This window comes from Notamacropus eugenii, chromosome 5 (genome assembly GCF_028372415.1).
Source record: "Notamacropus eugenii isolate mMacEug1 chromosome 5, mMacEug1.pri_v2, whole genome shotgun sequence".
Classification (NCBI taxonomy): Eukaryota; Metazoa; Chordata; class Mammalia; order Diprotodontia; family Macropodidae; genus Notamacropus; species Notamacropus eugenii.
Genome location: NC_092876.1, coordinates 271,924,950 through 271,949,518, shown reverse-complemented (window position 1 = coordinate 271,949,518; position 24,569 = coordinate 271,924,950). Strand labels below are relative to the sequence as shown.

The 24,569-nt window shown below is 37.1% G+C and overlaps 1 protein-coding gene across 1 annotated transcript in view; it reads left to right on the top strand.

Annotated features, from left to right (window-relative positions):
• The window catches only part of LOC140506076 (aldehyde oxidase 3-like), a 104,221-nt gene extending 87,816 nt beyond the window's left edge, over nucleotides 1-16,405 (top strand). Inside the window, exons 33-35 of the mRNA XM_072612837.1 lie at nucleotides 5,598-5,786; nucleotides 8,653-8,820; nucleotides 15,675-16,405. Coding sequence (XP_072468938.1) covers nucleotides 5,598-5,786; nucleotides 8,653-8,820; nucleotides 15,675-15,728 — 411 coding nt within the window. The 3' untranslated portion in view covers nucleotides 15,729-16,405. The remainder of the gene's footprint in view (nucleotides 1-5,597; nucleotides 5,787-8,652; nucleotides 8,821-15,674) is intronic.
• Nucleotides 16,406-24,569: the final 8,164 nt, after the last annotated feature.

Genomic DNA, 24,569 nt, shown 5'->3' with positions numbered 1-24,569 from the left:
CCAAAGGGATTTGTGCTTGGCCTTGGTTGTGTGAATTTTTGTTTATCTATAATTTTGATAAAAGAATGGTTGTCATGTTTAGTGAATTTTCAGGTGACATAAAGCTAGATGACATGGCTAACACATGAAAAGATAAAAAGTATACACCAAAATCTCAAAAAGTAGAACACTGGGCTGAATTGAGTAAGAAAATACGCACTCTAAAAAAGCAAATGGGCTGAGCCAAGGTGGGGGAGAAAAGGCAGGGACTTTCCTGAACTCTCCAAAATTATTCTCTTTAAATAATGTCTCAAAACAAATTCTAGAGTGGCTAAACCCTCTAAAGGATGGGGGTGAAACAATTTTCCAGCCCAAGATAACTCAGAAGATGGCAGGAAAGGTCTGATGCACAAGTATGAGAGAAGAGCACACTCCAGCACAGGCTGCGCTCCAATAAACAAGCCGTAGTACAGTGTTCCAGCCCAAGATAACTCAGAAGGTTGACAGGAAAGGTCATAGACCAGGAAAGCAGTGACCACATTTTTCTTTATATCACACCACCTTGGAAGAACTGAAAATTGACAGGCCCCAAAAGTTAGCTCTGAGAGCAGCAGTAAGAAAGGCATGAAACTTGGGACAGTGCTGCCATCACCTCAAGAGCCTTACTTTAATGCAGAGATAAAAGTCAAGGAATAGGCTAGAAAAATCAGCAAATAACAACAACAAAAGAACCTTACCATAGAAATTTACTGTGGTGACAGGGAAGATGAAAACAGGTTCGGGAGAAGACAAAGTCAAAGCCTCTATATCCAAAGCCTCAAATGAAAATGTGAATTGATCTCAGGCCCCAAAAGAATTCCTGGTAAAATGAAAAAAGGATGTAAAAAATCAAATGAGAGAGGTAAAGGAAAAATTGAGAAAAGAAATGAGAGTGATATCAGAAGATCATGCAAGAAGAGTCAACAGCTTAGTAAAGAAGGCACAAAAAATACTGAAGAAAATAATTTAAAAAATAGAATAGGCCAAATGGTAAAAGGCACAAAAATCCACTGATAAGAAGAATTACATAAAAAGCAGAAATTGTCACATGGGAAAAAAGAAGGTATACAAAAATTCACTGAAGGGAATCCCTTAAAAAGTAGAATTGGCCAAATGGGAAAAGAGGTATGAAAACTCACTGAAGAAAATAATTCCTTAGATAATGAATTCAGCAAGTAGAAGGTAATACTCCATGATACATCAAAAATAAATCAAATAAAGTCAAAATAATGAAAAAAAATAGAAGAAAATGTGAAATATCTCATCAGAAGCACTACCAACCTGGAAAAAAAAAGATTGAGGAAAGATAATTTAAAAATTACTGAATTACCTGAAAGCCATGATTAAAATAAGAGCCTAGACATCATACTTCAATAAATTATCAGGAAAACTGCCCTGATATCCTAGAATCAGGGGATAAAATAGAAATTGAAAGAATCTGCTGATCACTTTCTGAAAGAGATCCCAAAACAAAAGCTCCCAGGAACATTATAGCCAAATTCCAGAGCTCCCAAGTCAAAGAAAAGAATACTTCAGGCACTGAGACAGAAACCATTCAAATACTGTGGAGTCACAGTCATGATGATACAATATTAAGCATCTTAGACAGTGCTTTTAGGAAAGAGAGACTACAGCTTTTCCCAAGAATGCTGACTTTAGAGCAGAGATTCTCAATCTGGGGTCAATGGATACTCTCTAAGAGTGAGTAGATAGATTTCAGAGACTGTGTGAACTTCAAATATTATGTAACCGTAGTCAGGATAATCCAAGGTTTAGCAGCTTAAACAGTAAAGTACTGGAGGACTTGGAATACGATAAGCTGGAGGGCAAAGGAGCTAGGATTACAACCAAGAATCATCTACCCAGAAAAACTGAGGATAAACCTTCAGGTGGAAAATGGAAATTCAATGAAATAGAGGACTTTCAAGCATTCCTTATGAAAAGACAAGAGCTGAATAGAAAATTTGACTTTCAAATATGAGATCAAGAGAAGCATAAATAGGTAAAGAGGAAAGACAAATCATAACAAATTCAATAAGCTTAAAATGTTTACATTCCTGCATGGGAAGATGATACTTGTAACTCCCCAAAACTTTCTTATCATTAAGTCAGTTAGAGGGAGTATACATAGACAGAGGACATGGGTGTGAGTTGAACGTGATGAAATGGGATGTAAAAATAAAATTAAGGGACAAGAAAGAGGAATATGCTGGGAAAAGGAGAAGGGGAAAGGCAGAATGAGATACATCATTGTACTTAAAAGAAGTGCAAAAGAGCTTTTACAGTAGATGGGAAAGGGGGGAAGTGATAGGAGGAACACTTGAACCTTACTCTCTTATGAATTGGCTCAAAGAGGAAATGACATACACACTTAGTTGGTTGTAGAAATCTATCCTACCATGTAGGAAAGTAGGAGAGGAAAGGAAGAACAGAAAGGTATGTGTTGGGGAAACTAAGAGAAGAGAGGGAAGATTGGGGGAAGCAGTATTCAGAAGCAAGACACTTTTGAGGATAGACAGTGAAAGAAGAGTCAGATTAAACAGAGGGAAAAGTAGGATGGAAGAAAATAAACAATTAGTAATCATAACTGTGACAAAAATGTTTACCAAAAGTTTCTCTGATAAATACCTCATTTCTCAAATATATAAAGGATTAAGTTGAATTTACAAAAATAAGAGCCATTCCCCAGTTAATAAATGTTCAAAAGATATGAACAGGCAGTTTTCAGGTGAAGTAATCAAAGCTATCTTTAGAAATGCTCTAAGTCACTACTGATTAGAGAAATGCAAATTAAAAGAACTCTGAAGTACCATCTCATGCCTATCAGATTGGCTAATATAGCAGGAAATGAAAAGGATAAGAGTTGGAGGGGATGTGGAATAATTGGGATACTAATACACTGTTGGTGAAGTTGAGAACTAATCCAACCATTTTGGGGAACAATTTGGAACTATGCTGAAAGGGTTATCAAATGTTGCATACCCTTTGATCAAGCACTACCACTACCACTAGGTCTGTGTTTCCAAAGGGATGTAAGAAAGAAAAGCACCTATTAATAAAACAATATTTATAACAGCTCTTTCTGTTGTAGCAAGAGGGGATGCCCATCAACTAGGGAATGGTTGAACAAGGTGTGGTATATGATTGTGACAGAATACTGCTGTGCTATAAGGAATGAGGAACAGGATGATTTCAGAAAAATGGGGAGAGACTTACATGAACTGATGCAAAAATACGTGAGAAGAACCAGGAAAACATTGTATGCAGCAACAGCAATATTGATGATAATCAACTGTGAATGGCTTAGGTATTTTCTGCAATACGGTAATCTAAGACAATGATAAAGGGCTCATGATGAAAAATGCTATCCAGAAATGCTAGAGAAAGAACTGATGGAGTCAGAATGCCAACTGAAGCATAGTGTTCATCACTTTCCAAATTTTTGTGCTTTTTTTCTCGTTTGTTCTGCCTTCTTTTACAACATGACCAATAGGGAAATACGTTTTGCCTGATCACTCATGTATAACTTCTAGTAAATTGCTTAACAACTTAGGGTGTTGGAAGGGAAGAGAGGGACAGAATTTGGAGCTCAAAATTTAAAAAAAGTACGTTAAAATTGTCTTTATATGTTATTGGGAAAAATAAAATATTATTTAAAAAATAAGAGTAAAAACAAACAAACCAACCAAAATCCCCAAATCACCCAAACCCTTTTAAGGCACCATTCTAGATGCTAAGAATATAAAGACAAAAATAAGAATGCCTGTGGTAAGAAACTTGCATAAATTCTAATTACATTCTAATAGAGGGTGATATTTAAAAAACAAATATGTATAGTCAAGGAAAATTGAGGGTAAGGCAAGTGTAAAGAGAAAAGGTGGCACTTAAACTGGACCTTGCAGTGTGCATGAAAAGGACCCTGTGCTTCCCCTGAATATTTTTAACAGACCAGCAGATGCGTATTCTTTAAAGGCAATTCAAAAGTTCCACTATCATAATGATTTTCTTTTTTTTTATCATTCCACATAAAAAAATTGATAGATCCTTAATTATTTAAGTAATTTCATGTTCTAGTAACCTACCTAGATTTGATCTTAAATTGTACTTTTCAGTTGACTAAATTGGATTTTAGGGAAGAACAGGAAAATTGAGCTGGTAAAGCTGCTGTACTGGCTCTGTCCCTTCCCAATCACAGTTGATTGTGAAACAGAGCAGCCACCTCCGCCTAACCCATGATACGATAATAGCTAATCCAACATTTCATTGCAAACCCCCCCCCCCCCCAAAAAAAGAGAGGATGGTGCAAGGAAAAAGAAAGAAAATAATTGAAAAGGAGTAGTAACATATGAAAAAGAGTTGATTGCTTATAATAGAGCATCATGCTATATTTTATATTATTCAGAATATCCTGAACACTTTTCAACTTTCTTCTGAAATAGTTTTAACTAGGAATATAAAATTCACAGAAATTTTACTGTATTCAGCACTCTGTAGTACCACAGGAGTAGCTGAGGTAAAGAGTAAGTAGGAATAGGTTCGGAGTCAGGAAGTTTAGGATGAGATCAAAGCTTTTTTACTTTGATGTTTCAGGAAAGTTATTTAATAGCTAACATGTAAGATACTTTAAGGTTTTCAAAGAATTTCATATATATTATTTCATTTGTCCTTTACAAATAAATACATGAGGTAGGCACTCTGGGTGTTACATTCACACTTTGCAATTGAAGAAACTGAGGCCCAGAGGAATTAGCTGGTTTGTCCATAGTGATACAGCTAATAATTATCAGAGATGGGATTTAAGCCCATGTCCTTGATGACTCTGTAACTATATCCTTTCCTTTACATCGTGCTGTCACTTAAATGTTCTGAAGCTGTTTCTTCAACTATAAAATGTTTACTTCAGAAGGTTGTGAGAATCAAGCATAAGTGTGTGTGTGCGGGTGTATGTGTGATGTGTGTATGAGAGAGACTATTTTAATGTAAAATATTATTATACTGCATGCAATATCCACAAACCTCCTGCTCCAATGCCTAATTGTGGCATGTAGGCAATATAGGTTGTTGAGAGTATGGTAGCTTGGGCTAAGCTAGGAAGGATTTGAGTTTGGAGAGGCTCACCATTCTTTTGGCTCTAAGGAGATGAATTTTTTTGTAACTGTAGAGGGTGATCTAAACTCAACTACCCCTCTTAAGTATATTTTATATTTCAAAATCATAAAGTCCCATTCCAGTGTCCTACCACATTGTGGAGATTACCCTGGCTTCTTCAAGGATCACCTAGAGAACCAGAAGTTATGACTGGTCCTTGCAAGCTGAAAGGTGGAAAGGCCCATTGATGAAATACATCTTTAATACTTGTAGAACAGATTCACTAAATTCAAATAGTCATATCCCATGGCCATGGGATAATTAATATTTTTGATCATAGCAACTCAAAAAATTGCTAAGCAATTAAAGCATAGGAGGAGGTTAAATCTTTGTCAGTGGAGGCAGAACCCATGTGGACAAAAATCATGGATTCTTGAAGTGTTTAAGTATTAAAATATATAGTAAGGTCCATTTTTTTCTTTTCTTTTCAGATTGAAGGTGCATTTACCCAAGGCGTTGGACTTTATACTTTGGAAGAACTGAAATACTCTCCTGAGGGAGTCCTGTACACCCGAAGCCCAAATGAATATAAGATTCCTTCAGTCACTGACATCCCAGAGGAGCTTAATGTTTCCTTATTAACATCAACAAAAAACCCAATTGCGATCTATTCATCTAAGGTAAGCATCCATGATTTTAATTTATATGAATCTAAAAATACCTATTTAATGAAGATATCTAAACATAAGAACTCTTGCTCGACATCGCTAAAGTGAACATAGGGACTAATACTGTGATTTCCTTGGTTTAGGGTACCCTAAGGTGAGGAAATTGTGTCATGTGGTTGTAACTTATAGTCTTAAGTTCTCTGGAGTACTGAGAGTTTCAATGACTTGACCAAGGTGACAGAGTCATTGCATGTTAGGGGTGGAAGCGAGGTCTTCCTGGTTTCCAGGTTTGCTATTTACTATGTCATTCTGCCTCTCATATACATGGCATGTTAAAAAAAAGCTCTACAAGAAGGTCCCCAACATGTTTGGTATATCTGCTGTGGGGAATTTCTGGGTGAGCATTGACATAATGAGAAGGTGTAAGTGGGTTTTAAATCTTTACATTGAAAATATAAATCTTTTTATAAAAAGTAATATTTTTAAAAATAATAAATAATATAAGTGAATAAAAAATAATAATTAGATTTTTATTAAATAAGGATTTAAAATTTTAGATCATAGAACCTTTAAACTGTTGAATATGAAGAGGGAAAATTGCATTAGAATGATGCCAATATATGAAGGAGTAGTTCAAAACTTAATGTCCTGATGATAGAACTGGAAGTTCTCTGTCAGTTTATCAATTAATTATTCAGTACTTCCTATGTACCTCATTTGATCATCTTTGATAGTTTGTTTAATGGAGATAATTCAAAAAGCATACTTCTGGGAAAGGCATACTTTTGTGTCCTTTAAGAAATTTGAACAGGTAATCCAGTAATGAAAGGTATGGCTGATTTTTGGCAGCTCAGTGGCACAGTGGATAGAGTGCCCAGTCTACAGTCAGGAAGACCTGAGTTCAAATCCAGCCTCAGACATTTTCTAGTTGTATAACCCTGGGCAAGTCACTAAACCCTATTTGCCTCAGTTTCCTTATCTATAAAATGAACTGGAGAAGGAAATGGCAGAACACTCCAATATCTTTGCCAAGAAAACCCCAAATATATTCATGAAGAGTCAGACAGGATTGGATTGTTGAGCAACAACAACAAATTGAATGTACACAAATAGTTATAGTGCCTAATAGAATATGATTTAAAGAGTTGAGAGAAGAGAGATGGAAGCTCCATGAAAGTGGCTTAACAGAAAAAGTGAAATTTGAACTGGATTTTCAAGGATGGAAAGGACTTAAAATAGGTAGAGATGGCACTAAAAAGTATTGTTGGGTTATAATGGTATTTCAGTGCATAAAAGTGGAAAATTCTGAATAAGCACTAGTTCATAGAACACAGAACAATAATATATATCAGCATGAGGGGATAGTATAAAATTAGGTGAGTTGGAAGCAGATCATGAAGGTCTTGAACTCCAGTTATGGAATATGCACTTCATTTAGTAGGCAGTGCAGAAGGTATTTGACATGAGAATTATGTGATTATTTGCATTAGTAAGATTGATGTAGCAACAGTATAAAAGATTAATTGTTTGGATAGAGGAGATAGGAGGTAGAAAGACTAGGAGGGAGTTTGAACAATAATCCAGGTAATTGATAATTAAGGTCTAACTTTAGAATGGTAACAATAGGAATATAAGAGATATTTTATAGTTGGAAATGGTTAAGAAAGAAACAAAAACCAATGCCTGAAGTTCTAAATAGAGGTGAATTAGAGAATTGTAGTGATGGCAATAGAAAGGGAAGTCAAGAGAAAGATGAATTTGTTTCAAACATGTTGAGTTTGAAGATTTTGTTGGTGTCTCTAGGTAGAAGTGTCCAGTGATGTCCAGAAATATCCAGGCAAATATGAATCTGAAAATTTGCTCTCAGACTAGTATTTTATGTAATCTTGTGACTTCAGTTATTATCTCTCTAGTATCTTCAATTTCAGAGCTTTAATGATCATTCTACAAACTATATCTCCCCCTCATGGATTTCTTCTGAGCTCCAGATCATACCCAACTATCTATTGGAACTTTAGAGTTACCTTTTCTAAGTGGCATATTCCTATTTTCTACAACAAGAACAAAAACTGAGACTTGTGGCAAAGGAAAAATACATTGAATTTGAAGTCAGACTGTCTAGGCACATTATTTTTGAGTTATAAATTGAGGCAGGACATACTTCCATGTAGGTCAAGGACAGAGAGAAAGATTCAATTTATACAAAAATGTTCATAGTAGCACATTTTTGTAATAGCAAAGAACTGTAAGGAATGTTGGATGCTCATTAATTGGGAAATGGTTTAACAAATTTTCTTTTGTGATTGTAATAGCATGTTATGGAGCTGTAAGAGATAAGGAATGTGAAGAATTTGGAGAAACTTGTGAAGAGTTACATGAACAGATAAAGAATGAAATAAGCAGAACCAGCAGAACAATTTACGTGATTATCACGCTGATATAAGGGAGAATAATTGCAAAAGGTTTCAGAATTCTGATCAATGTAGTGACCAATCTTAACTTCAGAAGACTGACAGTAAAGTACTTTTTTAGCAGAGAGATGGTGGACTATGGGTCCAGAATGAGACATATGTACATTTATTTTCAAATGTAGCCAATATGCTGGTTTATTTTACTTAAATGTACTTCTTCATTATAGTGGAGGGTTCTACCAGCAGATAGGCTAGAAATTTATTAGAAAGTGACAATGATACTATAAAACAGCATCAATTAAGTAGTTTTAAAAATTGTTTTAAGTCTACGTGGGTTGCCTCTGTCATCCTCGAAAAGCTGTTCAGGAAGTTGTTACTTGTGCTTATATATTGCTTGTTATATTGTCTAAACATTGTTCTGAGTGTGGATATGAGAGACCCCCCCAAACCACTTTGTTTTCTCCTAGGGTCTAGGTGAGTCTGGAATGTTCCTTGGATCATCTGTGTACTTTGCTATCCTTGATGCTGTGGCTGCAGCACGAAAGGAGAGAGGCCTGACTGAGACTTTTACAATGAACAGCCCTGCAACCCCTGAGCTGATTCGAATGATGTGTGTGGATAAATTTACTAGCCTGGTATGGAGTTCTTTTTTTTTTTTTTTTCTGTCTATGGATTCTCTGCAACATCTTTCTCTTGTTATCAAATTCCTCTCTGTGACTTCTCAGCTTCAGGAAGGAAGGCAGTAGGAGATGGTATTAAACAGCCAGATCCCTTTGTTAGTGGTTGTGGGGAGGGAAGAGGAAAACAAAACCAGCAAAAACTGGCTTGTTCCTGGCATTTCAAAAAGATAAGGTTTTTTCCAAACCCTGTGTGTCCATCGAGAGAGATCATGATATAGTAGCAAGAGCCCTGGTCTTGGAGTCAAGATTTACGTTTGATCCTTGGTTTTGACACTTATTAGCTATGTAACCTTGGGCAAGTCACTTCACCTCTGAAGCTAATGAGTTCCCTTATCTCTTGAAGTGGAATGACAATACTTGCCTGACCTGCTTCAGATGGTAGTTGCTAGGAGAATGTCAACCTTAAAATGCCATGTGAATGTGAACTGTTAGGGATTTAAAATAAGTCTGACTCCCTCCAGAAAACTTTTTTTGATCCAACCCATAATGATCTCTCCTTCTTTGATCTATAGCCTTTATTGTTGGGCAGTCAGTCAAGCATTTATTAAACTCTTGTTATTGCCAGCTACTAGGCAAGGTGATGGAATACAAAGATAAAAATGGAACAATCCTTGCCTTCAAAGTTTATATTTTCTCCCAAAAGCCAACATGTGCATAAAGAAATAAATATGAAATAAATGAAAGATGAGTGGAGCATCATAGCTGGGGGAATCAGGAAAAGTTTTATGTGGAAGGTGATTGCTGGGTTGAGTTTTGAAGGAAGTTACATGGGAGGCAGCCAGTATGAAGATGCTGAGATGGGAGTTAGGCTATTATATGTGAGGGATCACAAGAAGCCAGTTTGACTAGATCCTCTAGAGTGGGAAGGAAAGTCATGTATAATAAAATTAGAAAGATAGCTTAGGGACAGTTTCTGAATGGTTGTAAAATGGGAGATGAAACATTTTATATTTGATCTTAGAGGCTATGGGGGGTCACTGGTGTTTACTGAAAAGAAAAGTGACATGGTCAGACTTGTACTTTAGAAAAATCATCTTAGCAGGATTGAAAAAGGGGTGAGCTTTAATGCAGGGAAACCAATTAGGAGATTGTTGCAATAGTCCCATCCAGAGGTGATGATAACCTAAATTAGGGTGGTGGTCATATAATTATAGAGGAGGTGACTGATGCAAAGCTATAGTGGAGATGAAATGACAGATGAAATGACAGGATTTGGCAATAGATTGGATGAGGAGAAATGAGGAGTTGAGGATAACATTAAGGTGGTGAATCTAGTCTAATAGAAGGATAACAGATCCCTTAGCCACTAGGGGAGTTTAGAAGGGAGATGGATTTGAGTGGAAGGATGATGATTCAGATTTGGACATGTTGAGTTCAGAATGCCTACAGAGAATCCAGTTTGAAATGTCCAAGAGACAGTTGAAGCTCAAGAGAGAAACTAGGACTGGGTATAAAGATTTGGTAGTCATCTGCATAGAGAAGATAATTAAAGGGAAGCTGAAATGAAGTCGCCAAGTGAGAATGTGTAGAGAGAAGTGAAAAACAGAGCATTGTGGCAGTTGAGGAGAGTGATATGGAGGCTGAATCAACAAAGAAACAAAGAGGGAGCTGTCCAACAGGTAGAACTAAGAAAGCAGTGAACATGAAAACCCAGGGAAAAGAGAGAATCCAGGAGGAAAAGGAAATCAGCAATGTCAGATGGTGCAGAGAGGTAGAGAAGGATGAGGACTGAGAAAAGTCCAGGAGATTTTGAAATTAAGCGATCATTGGTAACTTTCAAGACAGTAGTTTCGATTGAGCAAAGAGGTAAAAAACCAGATTGCAAACTGATTTGCCCAGTTAGCTTGTAAGTGCATATTGGTTGAAAGCATTTCTATTTCCAAACCAGTCATTCCTTGCCTTGGGTTTCTTTAGCTTTCCCAGCTCCCTAGTTTTCCTTGCTTTTATTAACACTTCCTTCAAGGACAGGAGTAGGAATCCTGAACCTGAGCCCAAGAGTAAAAGGGCACAAAAGAAAGGAAGAGAGGAACCACTATGTATTGAAAAAGGAAAGTCACAAGAAGGGGAAACCAAAAAAGACAAATGAGATATTTTCTGAGTAGATGTGTAACAGAAAGTAACAACAGTAAGCACACAATGCTTATTGGCAAAGAGGTTAGAATATCCACTTATGTTACATTGGCAAAGACAAAGGCCATTGAAGGATTTAGTAGTGAGATGACTGAGAAAGCATTCAGAATAGTTTTTTGAAGACACATACAGGTATGTATACTCTCTTTTATTACATACCAACCAAAATTATAAAGCTTTCATTATTTCTTGGAATCATAGATCTATATGACTGGAAGGGACTTTAGAGGCCATCTAATCCAAATTCCTCTTTTACATATTGGGAAACTGAGGCCCAGAAAGAATAAGTGAATTACTCAATGTCATCACACAGGGAGTTTCAGGGATAGGATTTGAATCCAGGCTTTCTAATTCCAGATCAAATCATCTTTCTATTGTGTCACTTTAGCCCATTTCCATGTCATGCCATCCCAGTTAAAGGCTAGGATGATGGGTGCTAAGAAAAGGATAAGCACAAGAAGTCTTGGAATTCTTGAGGCAAGACAGTCTTTAGTAATATTGATTTAGCTCCTAAAATCATCCTCATGACATATGCTGAAGAATAGAATTTAACCACAGTTGGGGTTTACTAGGGTGTACCTCCATAATGTCTTCACTAAAGACCTATTTTAGCCCCGCACCTTATCCAGACCTGTTCTAATGACTGTCTGAATACACCTAAGATGGGCAAGTCATTTGGTATCTTCAGACCTAATGGTTACCAAGCCTGCCATTTCTATCTTACAGAGTTGTGATGATGATCAAACTATAACTGAAATGCATTTTTATAAAAAAAGCTGTAAAAATCACATGACTGTTTTTTTTTTTTTTTACTGTTGCCCTTTGAGCAGACCTGGAATTAAAGTCCTGATTTCATGATTAATACAAAATTTAAAAATAATAACAATATTGAATAACTTGCATGTATATAGTACCTACTGTATGCCAGGCATAGTGAACATTTTATAAATATTTTCTCATTTGATTTTCATAACTCTGGGAGGTAGGTACTATTATTGCCCTCATTTTGCTTTTGAGAGAACTGAGGCAAATAGAAATTAAGCAACTTACAGTCACATGGCTAATAAGTATGTGAGGTAAGATTTGAACTCCAGACTTCTTTACTTCAGACCCATCACTCTATCCCTCATGCCACCTAGCTGTCCCTTTTCATGAGACTTTGAACTAGTATCTGAACTTCATTTACCACATCTATGAAATGGAAATAATACATTCCTTAGAGGGCTGTTTGAGAATCAAATTAAGATCACGTCTATGGAAGTGCTTTATAAACTTCAAAATGTGATTATATTGTCAATTTGCTACAGATGCGAAGAAAAGAAAGGGAAGAATAAGATGATAGAACATTTTATATTTCAGAGATTTAATTAAACCTGAAAATAAAAGAGGAATGTATAGAGAAGATAATGAGATGCACTGAAAAAAGTATCCTTAATTTGAGTCAACCTTTCTCTGGCTTAAGTCCAAAAATGTTGCCAAGGGTGTGAGCACCAATGTATGGGTGTGGGTACACACTCCTAGGGCTTGTAGCCTTCATTTTACTCAGTCACCCTTGAGATGTTAATCCTACTCCTCAGGCCTTTACCACATTGCCATCTGTATACATAAGTGGATTAGGCTATAATTTCTATTGTGTGACCAGAGTTTCTGAAAGGCCCTCCTATCCTAAATCTCTGTCTTGTCAGCTTTCTGAAATTCCCAGTCATTGCCTTGGCCTAAGACATTATGGTAGATGTCAGAATCCTGGGAAGGATACTACATTGCCATTAGCAGCAAAATTATCAGATTAGTTAGCTGTTACTTTTCAAACCCCTGAGACAATGAAAATCAAAATAAGTGGGCCAAGAAAAGAGAAGCTCCTGTTAAAAGTCATCAGTAGTGGTGATGCTATTATGATAAGGAGAATTTGGGGCACTGTTGAGCCTGGAGGAAGAAGAATAATGTGGGTATCTTCTTGCTCAGAACCCTGGAGATGTTCCCGGGACCATTGATACTAAATTGGTACAATCATTGAACTGCTAATGCACAGATGAGAAAATGGGAAAGGAGTGATATATTATGGATCAGGTTTCCAATGTAATGGTCAGCATAGTGTGCTAATAAAGAGTACACAAGAGTGACTGGTTGACTCTGGAAGGAATGGAGTGTCTGGCATTGTCCATGGTAATGGGCCTGGGTCTTGTTCTCCTTTTGTCTTCATTGTGGAGAGTGTAGGTATTTGAAGGTGTAAGTGTTGGTTCTAAGGTCAAGGTGCCTTCACCTTGAGTTCCCCTCCAGAACTGGAGAGATTAATGAAGATGTGACTGAGATAAGATATGGCTTAGAGATTCCTCAACAAAAACTAAGTAGAGAATGTATGAGCCCTGAAGACCAAGGGTAGTATGAAGATACAGAAACCTGGGAATAGAGTGCCAAAAAGGGGAAGGAGAACTGGAGACAAACTTGGACTACTAGAAACTTGGGCTTTTTGACCTTTAACAAAAATCTCTGCAGTACCTACTATGGTTGGAGAGAGTATTCAGGATAGTGATGCAGTATATTCTAAAAGATCTCAATACCCATAATGCTGACTTTGTTAAAACATGTATGGGGATATTGGCCCTTTGGAATGCATAGTTGTGAAACTTCTGTTGCACAAGTTGTTAACATGATAGAGTTAGACTCTCAGAGATGAAAGAGAAGTAGTCCTTTTGTTTAATCCATTTTGCAGATGAAGAAATAGAGACACAGAGAAGCAAGTTCTAGGATAAGGATCCAGTCCTCCCAATATAAACTCTAATGCCCTTTCCAAGATTGGCAAGACCTCATAATTATGCCTTATTTAGCTTTGTGCCTATCAAGCATTCTGTAAGTGTTGATTGATAATGAATATGATGTTAATGATGGGGTTCAGACTCTGGGAACCTCCTTGAGCTCCCCTTGAATCTTCCCACTTAATATGGTCTTTTTTACTCAAATCTAATCTTCCCATGTGTTCTGGCAGTCTCAGGAAGCTTTTCATTATCATTTCAGGTCTCTGTTGCACTCCCCACCCTTGATCCCATCAAGACCCCATTCCCACACTGCTCCTATCAAGATCTCTGGATTGCCCCACCTGCTTCCTTCCCAAACCCTCCATTGTCCGATATCTCCTGATGGCCTCCAGCTGTTCCCAGCCTTTGACCCTCCTTGGAGTCCCTCCTTGGACTTCTCCTCAAGACCCTTCCTAAACCCCTCCTCCCATCACCTTGGACTACCAGCCCCCCCCCCCCCCCCCCCCCCCCCCCCCCCGACACATCCCTTCTATACTCTTTTCTGTATTTAAGTTCCATCGTGCCTCCATGAAGGTGCTCAGATTCGGTCCAGCTCAGACTCTGTCTAGCTGGGATTCTATCTGGCCCGCTTGTGAATACAAGTGTTACAAATGCTTAGGCTCCTTAAGAGGAAGCCCAATTTGGCGAATCTTTAATAAACTTTGTTTTCTTTGGCTTTAAGAAGGCTTGAGTCGAATTCATTCGAGCAGGACCCAGACTGTCAGTATTTTGGGGTCCACCATCACCCCTCAACCTCCTCATTGATAGCTAATATTTATATAGGGCTTCCTATGTACCAGATGCTGTGCTAAGTGCTTTATAATTATTATCTCCCAACAATCTTGGGAGGTAGATGCTATTATGATCTCCATTTTACGGATGAAGAAACTGAGGCAGACAGAGGTTAAGTTGATTACATGGTGTCCTTAAATCAAAGTTCTTTCAACAAAAGAGGCACAAAGTTTCCCATTTAAAAGAAACCTCCTCTTACGTAAAGCCAAGTCAGACTCAGAAAAGGGAAAAGTTTGAAGCAGGGGACACTAACTCCAAACCAAATACATGACTGGCACCAATGGATAAGGATCAGGAGCTCTAACTCCTCCTGAAGTCCTCAAAAACAAACAAAGCAGCATATTTTCTTTATACCTGATAAGTCATAAGTTTCTGAATTGACTAGGTACCATTAGAAATACTGCTTTGCTAGCAGTTGTAATGACTTTGCATCACTTTTTTCCTGGACATTAAATAAAGACCTTTCCAAACTCTGTTAATTCACCCACTTCCAGTAAATCAGCGATTTACACCTAAGAATCCTAGCTACTAATAGAATATTACAGCTATAAGGGACCTTTGAAATTGTCTAGTCCAATCCATCCATTTTCCAGAGGAGAAGACTGAAAGCAGGGATTTGCTAAAATTCATGTAGGTAGTTAATAATAGACCTGGGATTAAAACCCACTTCTTCTGAATCCAACTCTTGCACTCTTTCTACTAAATCACTTTTCTCTGAAATAATAGCATGTTTAAAAAAAATCTTTTAGGACTAATTTGAAAAACAAAAAGGAAACTGTTCTTGGCTGCCATGCAAATGGGAGAGTTTGGAATTGGGGATTTAGGCATGGCCAGGAATCCCAAAGAAGATATTTCATGCCCAGGTCCTGAGGGATACTTCTTCCTTTAAGCCTTGGGGAAATGCTGATAAGCCCTTCTGAATATTCATGGAAGCCTCAGTCCCCTCAAGATTTAGTGTTTGAATTGTTTAAAAAAACTGTATGGGTAACAGCTTAGGTAAATTGTAATCAGTTATATGGGTTGGATGAATGTATTAACTTTCTTCTTTAAAACATTCTTACTATTGCTTTTAAAAATCTGTGTTTTCTCTTTTAGATTCCACGAGATGACCCCAAATCCTATAAGCCTTGGTCCATTCCTGTAGCTTAATGTTTGAGTTCCAGAACATAAAGTAATGAATTTAACTGCCATTAACCACTATGAATGTTTCTGTTTTTAAATCCGTAGAAAAGGATATGTAATTCTTAAATATAATTATACTTACCAGATGCCTTAGAGTATCAAAATATATAAGTAATAAAATTTGTTTACTATTAAGATTTTAAATAAAAAATATTACTTTTTGACCTATTACTTTTCAATCATGAAAATGGACAAAATAGGCAGTACTTGACTAGATGGATAAAAAGGAAAAAGAAGACTTTGCAACACATTGCTACTTCTTAGGTAAAGTTGGAAGAATAGAAAACAAGTTATTTTCTTACAACTAGTTAAATTATTTTGGTTGAATTTTTCTTTAGCATATTTGGAAAATGGCATTAGCTTATTAAAGTAGTATGAAAGTATGTAGTAAGATAATCTCATTGCCTGTTTTATTGTTTAACTTGGTCTGAAATACTATGCAACAACCTATAACTTCTCTTTGTCCAAGTGTTTTGTGTTCCTGTCATGGATTCTCTCTCAATGTGATTCTTAAAGCAGCCAACTTGTAAGTTGTGTACAATCAAGAAGGGTGAGGATTTAAGGAAACAATAATTTCATATCAAATTTAAAATTATAACTTTAAGAAAGCAAAATTTTGCATATTAAAAATTTTATTGATGTCATTTGTCTTTAAATCATTTATTTCCCATACTGCTTGTCAAATTGAACACTCTCTTCAGACAAAGAAAGAAGAATTACACAAGTATATATGTATGTGTATATATATACATATATATACATATATATAAAATGCACAGAATGTGTCTAATATCTACAATAATAGAGGAAGAAGACATGTCACATTTTCTCTTCTCCAGGAACTCCATTATTTTCTCCATTATATTGAATTTGTCATCCTTTTAGTGATCTTACGTTGCTCTAGTCATTGTTTTTCTTGTTCTCTCGGTTCTGCATATTTTGATCTATATTTTTTCATTTGCCTTTTCTTAAAAAACAGGAAAATATAAAGTGTATCTTGGCTACAATTTACACATCAGAGAATTTCTTGGGAAAAGTATGTAAAATATATATATTCAAGTACCTTGAAAATAGCAGAAGGGAAAGGGAGTAATAAGGAATAAGTTATACTCAATAGATGGTCTCTGAAGTTTCATCTAAAACTGAGACTCTATGATTCTCTCATATCCCTGAGACAACTAAAAACCTGGGAAAATTAGTTTTAGATGGCTATTACTGTATTGAAACACTAGAAGCTTCTGTCTCCAAAGCTGGAATATTAAGAAAGGAGTATCCTCTGGATTCAGCCTTGGTCTGTCTTGAAAAGTCTTTCTTGGGTCAGATTTCATTGATTTCCAAACCTGTTTCCTCACAAAAAACATTCTTTACATAAGTGTGAATGAATAGGGTCAATCCCACAAATCCTTGATATCATCCCTTCTTCTCCAGCAGATTACCCCCACAATCACTCCTCATCTTTCTTTAATCTTTACTTCCATTTATTTGTTCCTCCTCTGCTGCCTACAAATACATCTAAGGCTTTTTCTTCCTGGAAACAAACAAAAAACCCCAAACCCTTACGAGACTCTGCCATCTCCTCAAGCTTTCATCCTCTGTGTCTCTTCCTTTTCAGAATCAAACCCCTAGAAAAGCATTTTTTTTTAATCCACAGGTTTAACTTTTTGTTGTTGTGCAGTTGTTTTCAGTTGTGTCTGACTCTTTGTGATCCCATTTGGAGTTTTCTTGGCAGAGATATTGGAGTAGTTGGTCATGTCCTTCTCGAGCTCTTTTTTTTTTCTTTTTTACAGATGAGGAAACTGAGGCAAGCAAGGTTAAGTAACTTATTTGGGGGTCACATAGCTAATAAATGTCTAGGCCTGGTGTCTTATCCTCTGTGGCATCTAGTTGCCCCAGACTCCATTTTACTTCTTATCAGTCTTTTGCAATCTGGTTTCTGATATTATCATCCAGTTTCAAATCATTTTCTCTAAATTATCAATAATGAATTCATGGTCTTTGTTCAGTCCTCATTCTTCTCAGCCTTTCTCCAGAATTTGATCCTCTTGGCCATCCCTCTCCTCCTGAGTTCTCTCTCCTCTTTGGGTTTTCATGACACTACTCTTTGTTTTCTTTCTATTAGACCATTCCTTTTCAATCTGTTTTGCTAGTCAAGAAGCCCTTCCTCTCACCTGTAAGTGAGCCCCAACCACATGCCTATTACTGACTAGACCCAAGTTGTTCATGGCACTGGCACATCAAGTTTTGACAGGTGTCTCAAAATCAGAACATGTAAACCCAAACTCATTATCTTTTCCCTCACTTCTGCCTGTCTTTCAAACTTTCCTCTTTCTATTGATAATTTTTAATATAAAATTTTGGAATAATCTCTTTGTTCTCTCTGAAGCAAACTCAGAGGATGCCTCTTCCTATGTCAGCAAAAGCCAGCCAAGCCTGACTCTACATTCCTTAGGAGACCTTTAACCTAAGACACTATCTTGAATAATGGGACTTTCCTTTATATCTTATTATCTATAGATATATACTATGCTATGGCATATTAATGGTAAAGAAAATATAGACATCTTAGGTTGTAATTTCTATTGAACATTATTTACCCTTTCCTATGTCAGTTATCTGTTTAGGGCAGGAAGCCTGCCACTTACTAGTGGTGGGATTTCCTTATCACCGAGACATATGTTTACCCAGCCTGGAATCCCAAGGTCTGACCAACATTACTTTGTTAATTGTCTTGTCTTACTAAATTTATGATTTGTTCAACTAGGAGAGTTCCTTTCTCACAGCAAAATGTATATAAGCCAGAAGATTTCTGCACTGGGTAGCCAGAACATTTCTGGCTCCATAATGCATTATGTTACTGTTGTCTTTAATAGGGAATTGATTAATTAATTAATTAAATCATAAAATGTATGCATTTAGCCTGTTGCCTTTTCTTTAACTGAGTTTTCAGATCAACACTATGAAGGACATCCCCAACCTTTCAGTCACCTAGGTTTGCAGTTTTAGCAATGTCATTGATTTCTCACTCTCTCTTACCCCATCTACACAGTCAGTTGCAAAATCTAATCTAAATCCATATCATATTTCATATTTATTTCATTATTTTAGTCTAAGCCTTCATCACCTATCACTTGGATTACTACAACCACCTCCTAATTTGTGAATCAATCAACAAACATTTAAGGAGGTAAAGAATATGGAAAAGATCTTCAGAAAGTAGGCTTTGAGCTGAATCTTAAGTAAAGCCAACAAAACTAAGAAACAGAGATGAAGAGAAAGAGAGAATTCTAGACCATTCTGGGGTTAGCCACTGCAATTCCTGGAATGAGGAGCTGCAGAATTTTGTGAGAGTAACAGCAGATAGGACAATGCAGTTAGATCATAGAGTGCATGTGTGAGAGTCCAGTGTAAGAAGACTGGAGAGGTAGGAACAGGCCAGGTTGTAAAGAGCTATCATTGCCAGGTTTTATATTCCAATTCATCTTCCACATGGCTGTTAAAGTAGAGCAGAGCTCTAATGGGTAGGCCATATAGCCTGAATGCTAAACACACAATGACCGCAAAGGTTATTTTACAGAGAACTTGTGTTAGAAAATCACTCAAGCAGAGGTCAAAAGAAGTGGTAGAAGAACACTCTCAAGGTCTTTGTAAAGAACTTTAGTATCAATTATATGATATGGGGGACACTAGCACAGGACTGCCCAGCATGGCACACCCGTATCAGAGAAGGTGCTATATTCCATGAGCAAAGCAGAATTGAAGCAGCACAAAGGAAACTTGAGCTGGGCAAATCCAGTGACATCTCTATCCCAAATGTTCTGATGGACTATTCGTGCCTGACCTGTGGTAGACCATTCTGAACTCATGTTGCATTGATCAGCCACAGCCAAACACATTGTACTCTGACCTCAACATCATGATGTCATGGGTCCTCTTTGAAAATGAAGAAGGAAGAACAACCAAGTTACTTTCCTACAATGCATGTTGTACCATGTCACTTCTCTGCTCAGTAAATGCTAGTAACTCTCTATTGCCTCTGGAATAAAATATAAAATGCTCTATTTGGCTTTTGAAACTCTTCGAAAACTAGTTTTTCTATACATTTTCAAACACCACCTTTGCAGAAGTTGTCACAAGCCTGGAATGCACTTCCACCTCACTTGGAACCTCTTAGAAACTCCCTGGTTTTTTCCTCCAAAATTGTATTTGAACAGGGTCTTCTCCATGAAAACCTTTAAAAATCCCCTTCATTTTAGTGCTCTCTCTCTCACCCAAACAATCACTTGCATTTATTTTGTGTGTAATTTTTGTACACTTCTCTCTAGATGCAAACTCCTTAAAGGCAGAGCTTATTTTGTCTTTGTCTTATCCCCATAGTCTTGCACAGTGCCTGGCACTTGATACATAGCTGTTGATTGGGTGAGTGAATCAAGGGAGTGAATGTAGAAAGAAAGGCAAGGGCAAAATCTTGGGAAGGATCCAAGGCATTGAGGAGGCCAAGAATAGAGACTTAGGTAAGATCTAAAAAGTTAGGAAAATAAGAGAGAGAATAAAAAGTAACCAGAGGTTGTTACTGTCAGGGTCACTTACTATTCAAGGAAGGTTACTATTAGAGTAATAATGATGGAGCTCAGAGGAAGGGAAAATTTCAAGAAAAAAGAGATTGACTGGTCAACAATGCCAAATAAATGCTGTATATAAGTCAAGAATTAGAAGTATTGAATTAGAAGATTTAGTACAAGAATTAGAAGTACATGGTACTTAGCAAGAAAGGGACTGGTTGGAGATGGAAAGTGGATGTAGAATTGGTCTTGTTCTTCCCTTTCCCCTTCTGCTTCTTCTCCTCCTTCCGTTCCTCCTCTTCCCCCTTGTCCTCCTCCTCCTCCTCCTCCTTCTCCATCTTCTTCTCTTCCTCCTCCTCCTTCTCCTCCTCATCTTCCTCCTCCTTCTCTCTTGCCACCTAGTCCTGTACACCTAGGTGCTTATTTGGTATCTTGAACTAAATGTCTAACAGACATCTTAAACTCAACATGTCCAAAATGGAATTCATTATCTTTTCCTCCAAACTCTTCACTCCTCCTAACTTCCCTATTATAGTCAAGGGCACCACCATATTTTTGGTCACCTAGGCTCACAATTTAGATGTTATCTTCCTCTCCTCACTCTCTCTCACCCTGCATAACCAAGAGGTCAGGGCCTGTTGATTCTTCCTTCACATCTCTTGTATAAGGCTCCTTCTCTCCTCTGACACTGTCTGGTGCATGCCCTTCTTACCTCACACATAGATTATTAAAATTAGCCTTCTGGTTGATCAACTAGCCATAAGCCTCCCCACTCTAGTCTATCCTCCATTCAGCTATCAAAGTAGTCTTCTCTCTGTCAATAGAACTGTCAACCAGTCAGTCAACAAGTATTTTATTAAGAGCCTATTTTTCCCAGTTACTGTGCTGGGTATTGGGTATACAAAGAATGACATTATCTCTAACATTCCCTTTTAAGACCATAAAAATAGGTGCTGATCTGCATTACAGAAGGGCTCTCCCTCATCAAGAGGGAATTTCTTTGTTGATAGCAATGCAATCACAGGTCCAATTCTTACTCCACAAGACTCTGATAAAATTAAATATTGATACATCCTTTCTTCATGCCCTGTTCTATGTTCAAGCACCAGGGAAGACATATCGTTCAGAGAAGACACAGTTCCTGCCCCAAAGCAGTTTATCGTCTAGTTCCATGAGGACTTTTTGCTTGAAACTTTGCCTAGCTTTTATTGGGTCTAAATGATAAGTTTCATAAATACACACTCAGACTTTAAAATGTAACATTACTAATATATTCAGACTTTCTCCCTTCCCACCTATCTCATAAGAAAGGGATGTCCTTTCCTAAAGGAAAGGAATATGATCTCAGCTCCATTCCCTCCAGAATGTTAGGTTTCCCATTCACTCTGTTGCTTCCTTTTCCATTCTCCTGTCCCTCCTTCTCCTTCCCTGCCCAGGCTGGCCCCACCAAAACCCTTTTTCTTACATAGCTTAGCTACCTTAATGACCTAATGTGGGTTACCACAAACATAGGCTACATCTATCAATGAAATTGGTTGGAAAATATGTGCTTATATTTAAGTGTGTACAACGAAAAATGATGCCACTTAAAAAGCAAATTAGATCTAGAGGAAAAAAAGACTAAAACATTCAGACACCATAGTAATTTTAGCCAGTTTCATAAAGCGATTTATAATCTTTGACCAATTAGCTTGATCTTCCCAAGTGGTATTTGCACTTTAAAAAAGGATCTTTGTAAGTTAGAAATTTTTTTTTTCTTAAAATAATATCTAATTAGGAGAATAAGTGTAGGAAATAGAGAAATTGGGAAAGAAGTGGTATTAGAGGAAGTGATTGCTAATCTAGCACCCTTTTCTGTGTCACTCCAATGCTTCTTCAGACTTGTTAGATTAGAGTTATGGGAGAGCCCTAAGTCTGGTCCAGAATAGTTGTGGAGGTTATTGGAATACCGAGTCATAGAGTGAGCTAAAGAACCATATATTGGAGGCAAGTTACAGGTCATGAAAATGACGAGAGGTAGCTTGGTGTAGGACTAAATTTGGTGTCAGGGATATGAGGTTCCTTTTTGGCTTTATTATCTGTTTGTACCTACCCAAGTCATTTCACTTCTTTAGACCTCAGTTTCCTCATCTGTAAAGTGAAAGGCTTGAACTAGATCATCAAGTCTTACACTGATCCTATGAACTCAGCAAACATTTATCAAGCACTTGCTATATGTGATATACTGTGCTGTAGATAAGGGGCACAAATCTGTATACACATGTGCACACACACACACACACAAACAAGTTCCTACCTTCAAGGACCTTATGAGCCAATGGAGGAATACAATATACATACAAAAATTAAATAAATCTGAACTAAAAAGAAGAGGAAAAGAGCCCTAAAAAATGGAGGGGATCAGAAAGGATTTAGGTGGCATTTGAGCTGATCCATGATGGTAGGTTATTAAACCTTCTAAGTGGTAGAGGGGAGGAGGGAGGACATTTCTGGTAAAGAAAAGTTATGGGAAGCTACAGAGATAAGAAACAGAATATAAATTCAGGGAACAATTAGTAGTTCATTTGGGGTGGAACAGAGTTCATGAAGAGGAGTAATATGAAATAACATGAGTAAGATAGATTGCAATGAGATTGTGAAAGATTCTATATATCACACTGAGAGTTTGCATATATCTACCAGGAACCACTGAAGGTTTCCAACAAGTAGAGTAATGTGATCAGACTTGTGCTGGTGTTTTTTTTGACCAGTTGTATAATAGAGACATATTGAAAAAGAAAGAGTCCTGAAAGAGGGAGACCAATAGTCCCAGAATCCTAGATTTTGAGAGTTGGCAGGGACCTCTGTGGCCATACAGTCCAATCCATCTCTAAAAGTAATCCCCAACATACGTGAAAAAATTATAATGACCAAGCTTAGCACCAAAGAAGAAAAATGAAAAGAAACCTGTCTCTGCTTTTTTGAAGAGATGAAAAAAAGGGAGGTGTATGAGTGCATAACACTGCGTATATGTTGTCAACTTTCTTCAGTATGTTGATTAGATTTGTTGAACTGTTTGCCCCTAGTTTTAGTTCTTAGTTATAGGGAATTCTTGTATTCTAGAAAGTAGAGAAATTTGTTAATGATAGATTGAGTGGGCCAAAAAAAAATGGAGGAATAATGAGTGAACCATGTTAGAGTGGGAATAAAGAATAATTAGGGCAAGCACTAAGACTGAATGCCAAGTTCAGAGGAGCTATTATGACAGAGGGTAGATTGATGAGGTTTCCTGGGAAAACTGAATGAATTGAAGATTTATAGAGTTCTTCCCTTTATAATATCTCAGCTCATAGGGAACAGGACTTCCTGGTTTTAAAGAGCAAAGGGACAAAAGGTTGGAAAATAAATTATGGGCATGAAATTTTAGAGCTGGAAGGAATCCTCTAACTTTATTGATAAAGAAACTGAGGTCCTGGCAGATGCAGAATTTTATCTGTTATTGCTTTCTTTTTCTTTTTTTCTTTTTTCTTTGCAATTCCCATTCCATTAATTTTTATGTAGAGAATGACTTGCTATAACATCTTATTACTTTGCTAATTGATCAGACACATTAAAGGCTACTAATAGAAAGGTTTCATATTCATATAACATATAATCATCTTCCTCATCTGTTTTCCATTATTCTCTGTCACCTTGCAGTCTTTAATCCCCCTATTATTTCCCTGTGAGGTTTGTTTTGTTTCTCCCCCTCTACTTTGACTATGAAAAAGTGACTTTAAAATGGAAGTCAGAAAGAGGAAAAGTTAACTCTTTATATGTCATTTCTTTGGTCATTCTTTTCATAGACACTAGAAAAAGGTTGTGGTTTGGTTAAAACATCATTGACAATGTCTGTGAAAGTCTGTTTACTTACCAAATAACCTAATGGCTCTTTCATTGCCTTGCAAGGGGCTTGGTCTGAACTCCAAACCCACCCTAGGTTTTCCTTTTTAAAAAATTTGTTATTTTATTTGTTTTCTTTTTTTTTCTGTTTATGTATTTTAAGTTTTCAACATTTATTTCCACAAAATTTTGAGTTCCAAATTTTCTCCCCATCTCTCCCCTCCCCCCAACCCAAACCACCAAGCATTCTGATTACCCCTTCCACCAATCTGCCTTCCCTTCTAACACCCATCCCTTCCCTTTTCCCCATCTTCTCTCTTGTCGTGTAGGGCAAGATTAATTTCTATACCCCATCACCTGTATTTCTTATTTCCCAGTTGTATGCTAA